The sequence below is a fragment of the Numida meleagris genome, chromosome 4 (assembly GCF_002078875.1).
Source record: "Numida meleagris isolate 19003 breed g44 Domestic line chromosome 4, NumMel1.0, whole genome shotgun sequence".
Classification (NCBI taxonomy): Eukaryota; Metazoa; Chordata; class Aves; order Galliformes; family Numididae; genus Numida; species Numida meleagris.
The window spans coordinates 43,401,198-43,418,147 of record NC_034412.1 but is presented as its reverse complement, the minus strand read 5'-3'; the positions used below and the strand labels follow the sequence as shown (position 1 = coordinate 43,418,147).

General features: G+C 39.9%; 1 protein-coding gene and 1 long non-coding RNA gene across 8 annotated transcripts in view; one reads left to right on the top strand and one right to left on the bottom strand.

Moving 5' to 3' along the window:
• The window catches only part of LOC110398273, a 61,657-nt gene that overhangs the window by 32,507 nt on the left and 12,200 nt on the right, over window positions 1-16,950 (top strand). The window contains exons 8-9 of the long non-coding RNA XR_002438297.1: window positions 869-962; window positions 1,576-3,659. This is a non-coding gene — a long non-coding RNA (uncharacterized LOC110398273). The remainder of the gene's footprint in view (window positions 1-868; window positions 963-1,575; window positions 3,660-16,950) is intronic.
• The window catches only part of DKK2 (dickkopf WNT signaling pathway inhibitor 2), a 161,051-nt gene continuing 144,383 nt past the window's right edge, over window positions 283-16,950 (bottom strand). For all 7 annotated transcript variants that reach the window (XM_021395765.1, XM_021395762.1, XM_021395763.1 and 4 more), the window contains 3 exons: window positions 6,056-6,206; window positions 4,716-4,865; window positions 283-4,187 (listed from right to left, as the gene is read on the bottom strand). In XM_021395765.1, coding sequence (XP_021251440.1) covers window positions 3,937-4,187; window positions 4,716-4,865; window positions 6,056-6,206 — 552 coding nt within the window. In that variant the 3' untranslated portion in view covers window positions 283-3,936. The remainder of the gene's footprint in view (window positions 4,188-4,715; window positions 4,866-6,055; window positions 6,207-16,950) is intronic.

The following is a 16,950-nucleotide window of genomic DNA, read 5'->3' as shown; positions in this document are numbered from 1 at the left end:
ACTTATTTTACTTTTCCCCAGTGTGGACAGTTATTTCAGAACAGGAAGGGATGAAAAAAACTTTTCTTTGATTGAATTTAACTTTCTGATTTGGGTGAGGATGCAAGTTGGCAAAATTAAAAAGAAAGGGCTGGTAGGTTCTTCAGAAGGAAAAGTTGAGGAATGACTCTTCTCACCCTCCTGGTCTCTGTTCAAGAAGGTTCATGTGTCATGCTGTTTTTCTTCAATTTTTTTTTTATTAAGACAAAGAGCAGAGAAGTCAGAAAACATAGGTGTACCAAATTCCAGTGAACTGTGTTTTAGTGTCAGATGTTGGGTGTACACTGTTGAAAGTAAGTACATAAATCTATTTATTTTAATTGCTTTAATTAAAAAAAGTTTTAAATCATAAATACCATGGGTTGCAAACAACATAATCATACAGTGATAGATACGTGCCGACATATGTACTGTAAATCAAATATATGCTGCTATGGAGTAGAAATCCATTATTTTTGGAAAGCTACTATTTCCAAATAGATGTTGCCTTGCTGAGGCTATTCTAGGCTAATAGGAAGAGGATTTGAATTGTTCAGCAATAATCTCTTCAGTACTTGTGTCATGACAGCAGATTTCTGAAATGTTACTAAGCCAAAGCCATTCTTAATTCCTTTGATGAGTGTGATGGGGAGTGAGAGCAATTATCTCTAAATTTAGCTATTCTTTTATTCTTAATCTGGTGTATGTTTCCCCAAAATGTTAATTGAGTAGCTTCTAAACACTCAGAAGTCAGCCTTGCGAAACTGCTCGCATGCTATTCAGTTCAGCTCTGTTGCTCAGTATTTGTGGTGTGCAGTGAACCGCCTGTGCCTATTGTTTTTGTTCCCAGATTAAACCTCCAAAGGCTTTGGCTGTCTTAAGCTCCATTGAAGTCACTGGGATCTGAAGATGCTCACAACTTTCTAATTACGGTGCTGTTTGCTGTAAGTGTTAAAATGGTCAAAAGGAGACTACCCACCAAAGACTGTAAGGAACAGCAGCAAATCTTTTTATTTTTTTACAGACACTAATGCTACTTGGAGACCGTTCCATTCTCTAAGTGTACATCTGTTTGAGCAAAAGATTCCCAGAAACAAGTAACAAGAATATGGAGACCATTGCTCAATAACCACAGCTTTTATTTGGCAATAGTTATTGAGACCTGCAAGGGTTTTTTTTCTGGGGTCAAAACTTTGCTGTTTCTCACAGCAGTATTTTCAGTTGGGCCATATGGATTATTTTGTGTTATTAGAGCTGAATGCTAGTATCTGCCATTTCAGATTTGCTGGCTTTATATCTTGTACCAATGTATTTGTATGCTGTAACCTATAGCAAAATGCCATTGTAATTTGAATGTAGGGTGTACCCACGGTGAGTCTCAGGTTTGTATTGCTATCCAGGGAATGTATTCCAGATGCATTACTTTCAAATCTTATTCTCAAATGTTCAGGTGGCAATGACGTGTGATCATTTTAATATGGCCTTTATGCATGTGACTGCAACTCAGCCTATGTAGTGCCATGAGACAAGGGTGAGCACATGCTTTTACTTTTACAGCCAAAGTATACATATTCTTCCAGAAAGAGAGAACTACTCTTCTGAAGCAGCAGGTAAGGAAAGAATATGGGTAGAAGATTTGTGGAGAAATGGGAAAGGATATTTAATATATTTAATCTTATTATACATTTTTCTACATTAAAGTCAACAGGCTGCAAATATATTTTGCTACAAAGCTTTTTGTAAGAAATATCTCTATAAGAAAATACATCTCCTTAAACATTTCCTGTAAATAAATTATCCCACATAACTATGTTTTGTAAGAGGAGAAGGGGGAGGGTTAGGCTAACGATAAGAAGAGCCAAAAATTGCTGAGCCCATTTCTGCAACCCCACTGCTCGATCTGGGTTACATTTTCTTGTACGTGTAGTTGCAATTAAGGCAACAGAGCTCCTCTGCTGAGTGTGTGCTGTCTTGCAGAATTGGTTCCTGTACTTTTTTAATATCTTGAAATTATCCTATTTCTGAACCTTATTACTGTTTTAGGTACACAAGAACTCCCCTGAAATAACTGGAGCTGAGCTGTGAGATTGAAGTCTGACTGAGACTGCTAAAAAACAAAAGAGCTCCCTCATGGCAATTAAAGATAACTCCAGTAAGGTAAGAGGCTTGTGAATTACTCTTAATTTTCTTTCATAAGAGTCTAAAGGCAATGTATTCTAATTAGGAAATCTGAGCCTCAGTGGGTGCATAAGGTGTAACTTTAAAGCAACTGCTGGTAGAGATGAGTCAGTGGAAAAAGGTGTTGTAGGTACGGGATAACGTGGTCTCAAAACTACATATTGGTGTATCTGTGATCAGAACTGATAAAACAGAAAAGTCTCTTATGTTACAAAATATGAAGCTGAGTAATAACAAATGGATAATGACAGATTAGCAGTAGGTCAGTTATAGAATCAGACTTCTTAAAAGAAATATCAGTCTCTTTATCAATGTCTATACAAAGGAATTACTTGTGAACAAGACAAAAGTTTGAAAAGAACTGTGTGAGAAATCAAAGGAAGGAGACTATCCTTTTTTTAACCGCTACACAAACAATGTAGAATTGTTTCCATAGTCCAGTACTTCCATAATTCCTGACAGAAAAATCCAGAGAAGATCTTTAGAAGAGATCAAGTTCATGTTAGATACATGCCAGAAACTGGTATGCTGCATCATCACATGATGCTTAGTAAGTCTTTTGTGGCTGTACCATATTTTCTTGCATTGTTTTCTGCAGGAGAGGAAGTGCTCACAAAATCCAACTGTTTTTTTCCTCTTTGCTACCTCTAAAAAAGAACTCCATTTATGCTTCTGCAGAATGCAATCAGATTTAGCACTAATAGCAAACTGCAGCCCATTGCTACTATTAAAGAGTAAACTTTGAGTTTATAGCAGTACAATCTAAATCCCCCAATAAGTACCTACATCTTCTGTTATAACAGCAACAACAGCGCAATTTCATATCTCTTAGTGTTAGGTATTCAACACTCCAGTATCTCTTTGGAAATGTCTATAATGAAGGTAATGTTTAGGAACAGAAAGTATATTTAGGACTAATGAGCAACTGTCTGTCTATAATTCTGGATTCAGCATGCATGTATTTGTTTCATCTGTTCAATCCAATGTACGCTAGCAGTAAACCGACACAAATACAAGCGATTAAGTGCCCTACTATGACATTGAACTACATAAAGCATTTCAGTTCGCCTAAATATAGGAAAGAAAACCCTGTTTAAATGACTCTGATTAGAGAAACTGCTTGCTGTCTTGAAATCAAGAGATGGCAAATTTTCACCTTTTTGTGAGGGCCTGCAAAATTTAGGACTCTTGTAGCAGTCCTGCAAGCGTGCTTTCTTTGCTGAAGAGTCAGCCCTGCATGACAAGAGTGTATGGAGATTCACAGTAACTGTATTTCCATCCCTCGCACCTGCAATATATAATATTTTACTCACTGATAATGTGTTGACAGACAAGTCTTCCTGGAATGCACTGCTTCCTATAGGAGTACAACGTATACAATTTATTTAGCAGGCATTGCCATGGTGGAAAACCACTGTAGCCCTTATACCGGCCCCTGGAACATCATGGGACAACACAGCAAGGTAAATGGCATTAATTTCCACTGTACTTATTTGCATACTAGCATTTCCCACAAACTGTCGGAGTTATTTACAGAAGAACTGCACAGTGGGAGATCTCCAGCTGCTCTGGTGTTTTCCACCAGCTCAAAAAGAAATGCATTTGATGTGACTTTTTTCTACTCCTACCTTGTCACTTTAGCCATTCCTCTTTCACATGCAGTCCTCATTTCCCACCATGCTGTAACGCATTATATACAGAAAACCAGTCACTTAATACTTAGTAGTATCTATCTACCGTTCAGATTTTCTGACACACGTGAAGTCTTGATTTAGAAGAAGAGGTTGCATCTTTCCATACTTTGCAAGACAGCCCTTTGGCACAGTCACAGCGCTGGAAAATCTCTAGTCCATGGGAGCCTTTCTTGCGCTGCTTGGTGCACACCTCCCCCTGATGCAACACAGGCTTGCAAATTTTGGTCCAGAAATGGCGAGCACAGCAGTGTCCCTCAATACAGTCCGATGACCGCAGGCAGGGATCACCTTCATGTCCTAAAAAGAGCAATCAAACTGCGTTACCTTAGGGCAAAATGGGAAAGGACAAATTCAGTGCAAAGTGATGCAAATGAAGCTCAGAAAAAGGAGAGACAATATTTCCATCTGTGGCTTTTTGAAGGACATAAATACAAGAAAAGAGATGAATTAGGGAGGTTCAGAAAAGTAACTAGTGAGAACTGCCACAAGACTTAGAAAGGAGAAATTCAGCTTCAGGTTTGTAAGCGCAATGACAAATGCCTAATTACATGACTCTTGCAAGAAGAGGGTGTGCACAACCTTGCACAACTGTGCACAACTGAAAAATGAATTTTCAGTCCCCTCTGATACAGCGAAGAAAGCAGATGCTATTTCAATCAGAGGAATTGTTGGTCGATATTACCTCGCTTTTTGAGTTCTGCTCCGAATTCTCTTAACAGAGATTCACAACCTATGAAATTACTGTGTATTGCTTGTTTGTGCTGCTGTATTTAAACAGCATAATACTATTCATAACAAAATGGTGAAGTGCAAATGTGATCTCACCTTTTATGTGTGACAGCTTGGACTGTGCCCTCCCTAAGTTTTGCCATCCCAAATCCTTGCTAGCATAATGACTGTTCTTCTTGTTGCGTGGACCATCTAGTGCAGGTATGTGAGGCGTGAGGATGTTTTCAGTTACTGATACACAAATACCTGTGAAGAAAAGTCAGTCAGTTATAGATTTCAACAAGAGGAGAAGCTGAGAAGCATACTTGGACCAGGATCAGAACTGAGACCATTAAAGTGAGGGGGTGCTGGGCTCAGCTTTGGTAACTCTGAGCACAGCTCTGTCACTGATCCCCAGTCCCTGCCTTCACTACAGCTTCACCTCACTCCCTATCACACAATCTCACAGTCTAAGCACCTGGAGACTGTCTTGGAGACATCTCCCCGTGTCTCAGGAGAAGAATATGGGAATGCAAACAGTACAGTTAAAACACAAACCCAAGAGGGAGTAGCTCAGGTCTATTTTGCTTCCTTAAGAATACAAGCTCTTTGCAGATTTCCAGTGAATTGAGCAACACTGAACGTAATGCTGGAAAAGATGCTGTGATTTCTGTCAGTGACTTCATCATTTGGGGGTTTCTTCAAAACAAAAGAGGAAAAAGCCAAGTAGTACAGAAGCCTTAATCATAAAAATACTAATAAAGAAAGTGAAATGGAGAAAAGGTTTAAACATGTTAAAAAACAAGTAACTGTAGTGGAAGTTAATGGAGTTAGAGGAAATTATAACTATGGCTTCAGGTATCTGTGTGCTTCAGAGAGAGCAGGGAGAAAGAGGGATGGGAGACTGAACAGCCTCTAGCATGGCACAGTTCTTGGATTTTGGCTCACGCCATACTGTCAAAGATGATTCTCTTTTCCCTCCTCTCCTGTCCTCTCTTCCCCTCCCCTTCCAAGCCTAGCACCATCCAGTTCTACATTAATACAACCGTGAATCCAGTCACTCTAATTTTACTCTCACATGGCCCATATTTCTACCTGGCTAGTTCAGCACCCAACTTCCCTTGTCCAACAACACCAATGGATTTGTAGCTTTAAAACAGACTGATTAGACAGGTTTCTCATGCTGTTTTAAAATTCAGATCTTGGATTTTTTTAGAAATAGAAGAAAAAGATCATTCAGCATCTTTTCTAAGCCAAAGGGAAAGGGGCAGGACAAGTGAAGCTTAGAGCTGATGTTATTTCAGTATCCGAAGGTAACCCAGTGTCTTGGTTTAGAAAAGGAACCTCAGTCACACAGGAAAAAATACCTCTGCTGAGAACACTCAAAAATCTATTTTCAGTAGACACTATCAAAATACTGATTTTTTTGGAGGGAATACAAGAAATGAATGACGTACCATTGTTGCAGCGATTCCCAGGGCAGCACATGCCATCTCTGTGGCACCGTTTCTTCTTCCTCCGGCATAACATGCATGCAGATGATGTTTGATGAGGACTGTGACAGTACCGCCCAACTTCGCATTCCTTGTCGTTGGTGCAAGGATAGACCTGGAGAGTAAAAGAAAAAGTTTGCAGTGATGCAGTGTATAAGACATGTACATAGTCCATTTCCAAAAAAGTAAACAAATAAAGATGAAGAAACACACAGGTGAGTTACCATTCGCTAAGCTAGGAGATGTAGTTATCTTCACAGCAGAGTTGTCCTTGGGCTCAAGCTGCTGGTGGAGCTGGATCGCTGCCTCAAGAATGACAAAACTACAACCTGCTCCTTTGGTGGTTTCATATTTTCTTGCCTCAAATATATGTTGTCACAACAGAACTTACATTTTTGTAGGTTTCAAGATACTCAGGCCTCTCATTCTTAGACTAGAGTTTAAAATTCTACAGTGAAGAGAAACGGAGCCAGAAAACTCCTCTCACAGTCACTGAAAGCACACTCTGCAACAGTTAATATTTGAATTTAGGTTGGAACTCCAAGGAGGCCTTTTTCTTTGACAAGTGCCAGATAAGATAAGAAGTTCACCATTCTCACAGTGAACATAGAATCATAAAGGTTGGTAAAGACCTCTAAGATCATGTATTCCAATCATCAACCCATCACCACCATGCCTACTAAACTGTGTAACCCAGTGCTCCATCTCCATGTTTCTTGAACGCCTCCAGGAACAGTGACTCCACCACCTCTCTGGGGAGCTTGTTCCAATATCTCACCACTCTTTCTGGGAAGAAACTTCTTAATATCTAACCTGAACCTTCCTTGGCACAACTTAAAGCCATTACCAAGTTGTGCCAGCCTATGAATTTTGAGGCAGTCCATATCTTCACCAGACTGGTACAAGCTCCTTCACAATTGCACCTTTCCACTCCAACCCACAACATTTGGACTCTCTGGAAGCAAGCAAACATCTCGGATCAGCATTTAGCTTTGATAGCCTTTACTTAATTTAGGTACCTACTATTCTCCTTAAGCTTGCCAACTGCTGAACAACATTCCTATGATATATAGCACAGACTATGTTATACAGCACAAAATCTCTTGAACATATAATTGCCTGAATGCAGAGACACAGACATTTTCATCAAAACCAACATTATCTTATAGAAAAACTGATCGACTCCTAAAAAGAAGGTGTGAAGGCACTATACTCTCCAATTAAGAAGAGAAAGGCAATTAAGTTTATTCCTACAAAAGAAAAAGACACAATGCTTTAAAGAGACATAATGACACCACCATATTCCAGGATCCCTTTTGCTGGCTTCCACACAGCTTCAACTATGTTCACTGTCTGCATCTAATTTTACTGCCTATTAAATTAATCCTATATTTTTTCCATTTTTTTTCCTCCATTATACTTGAGGTATTTGTTTAGATAAAAAGATGAGTGTAATTTTGGGCATTTTCTGGAAAATGATGTTTGCAATTCCTCAAATGATTTTCTCCAGCATTTTAAATGAATCAAAGTGTTGCTTTTACTGTTTTCAAAATGACTGCTGCAATTATTTATTCAACACAAACAAAAAGCTCGATTGACTAATTTTTAATGTAGAATGATTAAAAATATTTTAAAAGTAATCACAGCTTGATTATACTGTTCTCAGAAATGAAAAACTTGGAGGCTGTTGACAATTTGCTATGAAAAGTGTTCTTTTAGATGGAGGACTGCCTGTTTCTCTGTCTTTCTGCTACTCTCTTGAGAACTGTAGAAGAAACAAGAGGTCAGATAAAAGCACACTAGTGCCTTTAGCTGCGGAGAACCGTATCATTTTCCATATGATTTCAATAGTTGTATTCTTTTTCAAAATTTACTTTATAGTAACTAAAGAGATGGCTGGATATTTCCAGAGTGCTGCTGCTCCAATACTTCTGCCCTATGAATATATGCATCTTTGAAGAATGAATCCAGAGCGCAGCTGTTAGGAGAACTCGATGTATGTATAAGGCTTTCTCCCTTAAGAATAAGCATTTCCTCTCAAGCTCATCCTCATTCATCAAGGAAGGTCAAATCTTTTAGCTAGGAGTAGTGATAAGAGACAAATGCAAGTGCTCACCTTTGTGGTACTCTCAAGGTATAATTGGATTCTCCTTGTTCTAGCAAACCAGACCTAGATAAAGTGCTCTCTTTTCAACCTTATCGGTCCTTTTCCTCATTTTTCCCAGCAAGAAATAATTAATCCTAATCAACAATCAAGAAATAATTGATCCTAATGAACAATTATGATATAGTTAAATTGGGACCTTACTAAACTAAATAACAGAAGATGCAGAAAAACAATTTTGTATGGATCTGTGCATGGCTTTACTGAATTTAGAAAATATTAACACTGCTAGCACGGGAAAATGCAAATAAAAAACAGATGAATGAGCTATAACCTGGAGATGAAGGCATTTTAGATCCTTGTCTGTCATCAAGACCTTCATAACCTCATCTTTTTACCAATATGGGCATGTGGTATACACCTGCAACTTGTCAGCAAGAAACCTACTTGCAGCTTTCTTTTGGTTCCTCAAATAGCTTTTCTTAAAAAAGCTGAACCTAAATGGTGCTAATGAATACTCTAGCATACCATATCTACTGTCCATTTTACTTTTGGCTTTTAGGCTCAGAGACATTTAAATGATATGCCTAATTGCCAGATCTCAACTCAATCTTTAGGAATGGTAAAAATAACAGAAGATACATTAAAAATTGCCAAGATAAGTGACACAACTCAGCCTTTAGTCTAACTCTCAAGCCCTGGCCTAAATAGAGATGACGTTTCTGAAATTAAAAAATAATGCAAAACATTTACCTACCTAAGGGAAATGACTGCAGCATACTTGCAAATCATTTTGTGTTACATGCAGCTCGGGCTGCAACAGGCAAGTACATTACAACCCTAAACAACCAGCTGCCAGCCAGCTCCACAAAAAGCCTTCTTGCAAATGCCTGATGCCATCAATTGCCTTGATCTTTCTTCCAAAACCACCATCTATTTGATATCCTAGTTATCATTCACAGGGAGCTTTAAATAAAAATGCCTACATAGCCTTGGCTCCTAGTCACTAGATATTCATTAGAAATAACTCATGCCTCCTATGATGCAATTTATCTATCTTCACAGTATTCAGTAAAATACAAAACCAAAACAAAATATAGTGTGTACCTAGCAGAGAAAATGTGTTCATAATTGTCACGTTGTCAGCAGTAGTTGAGCATCTTTTTTAAATATATATACATATTTATACAAAAAAAAAAACAAAACAGGAAGAAGAAAAAATATGTGTAGAAAAGCATATCTAACAACTGTCCATGCACAACTCAAGGCTTTCAGAAACTCCTATACCTCAGTGCCTAAAACACAGTCTTTACGTTCAGAGAATAGCAGAGAACATTTCCTATGTACAATGCGAATACCCAAATCAGTCCCAGATGGAGAGGGGAAAAGCAAGCTGTAAACCAGCTCTACTTCCCCAGCAATGATAACTAATTCTACAAGGCACTTCATCCTTTCACATTCTTCAGCTATACATATCATTTTCTGGTCGTAAATCTCTATCCACTAAACATGGCTTTGATATTATGGGAAACCAGATGAAACTGAGATGAAATATGCAGCGCTCCCTGAAGCTGCATTTAAGCAATCTTATTTATTTTCTTTAGCCCAGATTACAGGCCATCAGGTCATTGTAGCATGGTATAACCTATATGTGCCTGTGATATTAACATTTTCAGATGGTTTAGTCTGATGAAGAAGCAAGATGCTTTCTCCTCAGTCATTTCAATTAGTTTTGTACTCTTGTATGAAAGACAGATATTTAAATGGTGCTGCTCTTTCTGAGCCAGGATGTCCACCCTACAGCAACCAACCAAAGCTAAGCTTTGCCAGCTAGGTTAGAGCAGCAAATGTTAACCTGTTCTTTTTTAAGAGGGAGGGAATATGAAACTACATTCCTGTCCTTCCTGAATTTATACCCAAAATACCAAGAGCACAGTATAGAACTATTCAAAGAAAATGATGCAGACAATAGAAGGAAAAAAATGTGTTTTTTTTTTCCTGATCCTTCCAGAACTACTACTAAGGCACTTCTTTTTGTATTAAATTCACAGTGAGATTGAGGAAAGGAGTGACTATCTAGCTTTCATATCTGCCTACAGCCATTCCTTTAATTTGCAGAATGTACAGAAGTGAGGTTTATTTCTACCTTTGCTTTCCCCTTTTGCTAGAGGAGATCTAACATAGCACCTTTTCTCAGCTAACTGGCAATGAGGCTTTCTTGATAGTTTTCCTGGAGTCATTTACTCTCCCGCAAATTTTATGTGGTCACCCTGAACCACAGAGTTTCACCACAAGCTGAAATAGCATAAGTGCTGGGACCATTGTACTGTGGAGTCAATCAGCCCCAGTCTCTCCGTCTGGCACTACAAAACGTAATGCAGAAGCATGGGGAAGGAAGACAGATGCCATAATGTGCTGAAGGGTGAGCGAATAGTCTGAGGGCAGGCACTTTACTGAGCTGTGGGAGATAAGGGCTTGAATTTCAGTTTGGCCTCCAGCATATATTTGAAGACAGTACTCCTGGCCAGCACCTTAGTCACCAGGCTCTCATTTGCTCATATTATGAGGTCTCATTTGTTTTCATGCTAAAGCTACTCTGCACTGTACTATCAAGCTATGTCAGAGAAAAGCAGGAAGGGCAACTGGCATTTTTACCTAAGCTGTGTCATCACTTATCCAGCACAAGCAGTCCTAAACACTGCTAGCTTCCAACCCACCTCCAATACTGAGAAGAGCTGTGCCTAAATAAGTGATATGGTGGAACAGATACCTCTACAGACTCCCTCAGAAGCACCTAACATTTTGGGTTTGTTTGTTTTTTTTTTAAATATCATAAAGTCCAAGTGCAGAGTCAGCCCTGACAGATGATCGTGGTTACTGCCACTCCCAGCAGAAGCAGCAGCAAGGAGGTTATTCAGTACTCTTTTTCTGTGGATGATGAGCAGCACTCAAGAAGTCCCACATAAAGAAGGGCCTACCAAGGGAAGCGTTGGAGTCACAATCCCTGGAGGTATTTAAAAGACATGTGGTTATGGTACTTAGGGACATAGGTTATTGGTTGCCTTGGTAGTGTTAGGTTGGACTTGATGATCTTGAAGGTCTTTTCTGACCTAAATGATTCTATGAACCACATAAACAGCAAGATCGCTGTGCTTACTGTACTGGACACTTGGCCAGCTTCTCTGTCCAACAATTGTCACATGTTGGTTACTGGGAAATGAGCTGAAGAACGAGAGAAAAGCCTGTACCGCTGGGAAGTAAGAGCACTACAAATCTACCAGGTCAACCCTTTATTGCATACACAATTGTCAAAGAGGTAGCAGCTATTGCAAAGATTAGACAGAGGGCACCAGGAAAGGGACTCACATATTATCCTAGGAATAGCCTTGCTTTCTAGGTACCAGCATATTAGAAATCAAATTAAGGCAACTACTAACAGGCTCGTACATCCCTCGTGATCCCTAGTTACTAGTACCCTGATCTATACCATCATGTTAGGCAATCACATCCAGCAGAAATGCCTCTTTCTGCTGTCAAAAAAAAATAAAAATCTGTTTTTAGCTCACCTACATTCACACACTATGTTCATGGGACAGCTTACCACCAATTGGTACTGCAACTTAGTCTATTACTCACTTGTTCCTAATGAAGAAAATTTTGTTTTCCCTATTTCCATTATTTATCCTTTAATAAAATTTAAAGTAATGGCTGTAAAGTGAGTGGAAGCTGACCTCTCTACAGCCAGTGTGCTAGCTGGATGATCACAACTGGCCTGAGCTATAGAGGAGAGAACAAAGTTTCCACCCTCCACTTAATAGATGAACAATAGAGCTTGTTGGTCATAATCTCAGGACTATGCACATTGCTTAATATCCTACAGCCATCAGGCATGATGAAGCAACCAACTGGCTTGATCCTAGTGATCACTTCTCCTCCTTGTCCTGCTTTGGACAGAACTCTTTTTCTAAGCAAGGACTTTGTCCCTGAAGAGTCAACGCATGAAATAGCCACAGGGGTGTCAGGTCTGCTTTTACTTTTCTCTCTCTCTGAAGAATTAGTTAATCCAAAGTTTTAACCAAATAGCCCAAAGTCAAGAACATTTACGAAGAATGCAAGTCATCGAATGACTCCTTGGTTAGACCTGATCCTGAGCAGGGATCTCTACATCCTTTTGACTTTTACCAGATCTACATTGACGGGACAGATACACAAAACATGTGGCCTGTAGAGCAAGGCAAATATGTCACACGTGGGATTTGTCCCACTAGCCAATTTGGAGAGGAAATGAAGATTCTCTCTGTGAAAATCAATGAGAAGACCTAATACGATCTCACAGAACAAAAACCTTTATTACAATGGAAATAAGAGCGCTTCACTCAAAACCACGTAAATTGGATACAGAAAAATGGAAGAAAAAATTAAGAAACAAATGAAGAAAACCCTCTTCTCCTATAGCTTTTCTCCTGCAAGGCAAATGAACTGCTTTCTGATGGCTTCTCAAACATATTCAGACTATCCATGCCTAACTGACAAACTTCACTCCTCTTTCTCCTAGCTGTGAAGCAAGCATTTAAATTAAGATGCGGATGGGAAATGATTGTCTTTTAGTACTATTTTGTTTTTAATCCCAAATGACAGAAGAGCTTATCAGCAGCCATCTGGAGCAGTACAGTTTTCCCACAGCACTGCTGATGTTGCTATTTTCTATTCTTAGCTCAACACAAGCATAGATGATAGCGAGGGATCTCACTGTGCAGAAGCAGAATGCTGCAGTTAATTTATCCCATGGAGGAAATCATGCTGTGCTCTCAGACAGCTCCAGACATGGATCCTGACTCAGACTGATCTCACCAGAAACTCTCAACTCCCAGTGACTGCTATGGCACAGATCATTCCTGAAAGTAAAACTCGCTGTAGTTGCAATGAAACAGATTTACTCCATTCAGTTGCCATGACAAGCTTAACAATTCAATTTTTCTTACCAAGCCTCTTTCTTGTTAAAACATTAAAATATCTCTGACCCACTTCTCTGCCAGACCTAGAGAGAGAAAAGCACTACCTTCTGCCGCTAGATTAAGCACAGGCACTTTTCTAGCAATAACTTATTTTTAATTCTTCAACTTAAAACACTGCTGTTTATGAGGTCTGATTCACAGATTGACATAGTGCTACATCATGGATGTGTATGCTGCAGCCTCCAAAGATCATTCCTTCAAACTGTGTGGCTAATGGCCCCAGCAGCCTGCATTATTAGGACAATAAATATTCGAGTTTGAAAGTAATACTCAATCTACTGCTAGACCACCAGGGGAAGAACATTTCTAAAACATGCAGTAGTCCAGCTCTCATGATTTGCTAGAGCCAAAGAAAACTTAGATCTTAACAACCCTAAAACAAACCTCAGCGAGGTCTCTCCAAACAGACAAGGCTGCAGGACTCACGTGGGTCCTGACTCAGGCTTTCCTCAATCCCATCAAAATGTTGTGGAAAACAACCTCTTGTTCTGCAAGCCTGGAACGAGTTACATTTTCAAATGACTTAAAGTCAAGCAAGCTATACCCAAAATGTATTCAGATGTATGTTTTTATAACATAGAACAACATAAAACTACCACCAGGACATAGTATATCCATATATCATAGTTCCCAAGACAGCACACCTATGGGTCTTCCTGTTCCATCACACCTTCACAAAAAATTAACAACCTCAGACTCATATAGGTGTCACTTCACTGAATCATCCCATTTCAAAGAAAATATATTGCATTTCCTCTGCACCGTGCACACTGCATACATGTGCTCAAGTTTTCCCTCCCTCCCATGTTTCATGACCTTGGGATTACCTAGCAGTGCTTCCATCTCAACATTTGGAGACACCAGGAGCATCTTATGCTGCAAACATGAATCTTGATTGGTACCTTAAAAAAGACACAATTAAAAGATGGTCCAAAAGTTTGGGGAACAGTCAGTTTGACTCCAAGTTTTATGGGCACTGTCACTGCATGATTCATACGGTCTCGCAAACTACCAGCAGTAGCGTTACAGCAGAGAGCATCAAAACAATGTTAGGTAATCTTTGAAGTCAACAATGTAATACTAAATCAGTGCGACAGGAAAACTAGATCTTGACTTTATGTCATTTTTGAATGCATCACCAAAGACTGCTTGAAGAATAAAGGTTTGTTAACACACACTTTGTTCTATGTCCAGCCTTTTCAGCAGGCTGTTCTTGTCCTTTTATCTCTGCCTTTTCCCCACCCCTTTTCTGATGGTTTTGCTTTTTATTTTTGTCTCTAATTGGCTATTTATCATCTGTTTCAGAGTAGGATTGTTCTGGCTTTTTGATCAGCATGTTTACTGCTATGGATGAACAGTGGGTTGCCAAAAAGAGCTTTCCCTCTGAATCTATTAATTCTAGAAGTATGGGTTATTTTATTCATCCAAGAATATTATCCAGATGGAAACAGCTAGCAGGTCCTACGGCACAGAAAGCACCAGGCATTAAACGACAGGTAGATATTTAGATATTATGGTTGGGAGAAGAATAACATTGCTAGGAACTGGCAACAAGTCGCTGTTCACCTGGGTCTGAATGTCCCCAGGTCGTGATGCACTCCCATGGTGGAGCTTTTATTGGGAACAATCTCCGTGCAAGCATACATTCAGCAAGAAAGATGAGACGACAGCTTTACCTTCTATAGAACTACTACTGAGGAAATGAACTTCCTTTGCTTTTAAACATTTGCAAAGACTAGGAAAAGGGGGAAACCCTGTCATATCGAAGGCAGTGCAAAAATTCCATTTGTCTGCTCTGAAATCTGGAGACAGAATGCTTCCAAGTTAGGAAGCATTTGTGCCATATCTGCAGTCCTCATCCTGGAAATTATTCATAGGTATTCCTTGCAGAATATACTTTACATTGCAGAATGCACAGCATTTAAGGCACCAGCTTTCATAATGCAATTTCTCTGGTCCTCCTATTTAAAAGGACGGCTCTGAAGAAAACATGAGTTCATGTCAGCTGGAGAGACAGCCAGATGCTGAATGTCTGAGAGAGATGAACCGCAGTCTCCACTTCAGCAGACTGCTGCCTGCAATCTGACATTGATACTGAATGTCAGCATTATTAATCCTCTCCCTGATGGTCATTTATGTGGGAACACCTGGCTCATATGCCTCTCTTTCCATTCCTAGTTCTTCCTCTACACATCAAAAACCACCACTGTCATCTGAGATTCAAAACACCTCTGCTCTGTTTCTTCCTATTCTACACGAACCCCTCTGCACTGTGATAGCTGTGACCACTCCTTGGGGAGGAGGGGGGAAACTGAGAGGGACCAAGTCATGAATCTCAAACTCCAAAGCACCTACAGAGGATGGAAATCAGGCACCAAAGCCAGCTAGCCCAGCTTTAATATCAGAACAGACTACGCACCGGTTCCCACTCTCCTCATTGCAACTACAGGAAAACTTGAACTACGAGAGCTACAGCTCCTCACTCTGACCCTCTGCAGCAACAGTTGTGCATGTATGAGGGGCCAGCAGTGCCCATGCACAGTGGGACCACCTGTAGCGGAGCAGCTGCCCTGGGGAAGGGCCTGGACACAGACCCCTGCAGCTCAGGCAACCTCTGTCCCTGGTTGGACACGCACTACTCTCTGTCTGAATGACTCCTCAGCAACAGTAAAAGCAAAAATTGTAATATGAGGCTATTAAGGCAAATTACCACACTCTGCTCAAAGGAGGACAAAGACGGCAGAAAAGGAAAGGACCCTGACAGACTGCGTCATTAAAAAGTCATCGTGCTCTTATTATATGATTAACTTAGAGCTGCCGACCCGACTTCAGCCTGTGGTAAAAAGCTTAGCAATCAAGGTTTCAACACTGTTTACCATTTTTTCTCCTTTTCTTTTAAAATGCTCCTAGCTAATTTTGCACAAACAAGAAAACATGAACAACACAGCAAGGCAAGAATAACTTGTGAGTAAAACCAGATGAACACTAACATATTTACATAGTGTAATGACTTCACTATTAATTCAAACAAACCCAGGCCCCAATTCTCAGAAGACAGAGCCGAGCACATGCGGTCCAGGAGGCAAGAACAGGGTGGCTCAGACTGCACTAATGTCTGCAGCCCCTGAGTGAGTAGGGGCTGCTCAAAGCTTCAGTCTGCAATGGCCACTGAGGGACCATCTTTCATTCCAGACATCGTACTCTGGCTACACCCTCTTCTTGCTCATGAATTAACTATATACAGATCAGATCTGGTCCCCATCCTCAGAATAAGCTGATTCTGCAGCTAAGAATTCTATTTATCCTCCTCCCTGCTACATTTTGCCATATCTTCTGAAAATACATCTTTTCAAGCACTCTCTTCTGGTCTGAAAATAATATTCTTTATGTGGAGCTATGGAATCTCTTCCTTGTTCCTAGATGTCTTGGAAGTTAATCAACATAAAGTCATTAAAAAGCTTAATCCCTTTGCTTGGCACAACATCAGTCTGAGAACGGTTTCTTTGTAACAGTCCTTGGAAAAAATATCCATTCAAGATTTGTCTTTTCCTTATACTGGTCACCCGCACTTTACAGTGGGTGGCCCTTTCATTTATCCCGTTACTGTTCTTCCACTTCTGAAGCTAAGCCAGACACAGCAACCTGATACTATTTTTTAGTTCACGCAACTGTATTGTAATGAAAAGTTCCACGTATATCTGATACTTGTTAGGAAAGCCAAAGAAAGAGGAACCATGGTA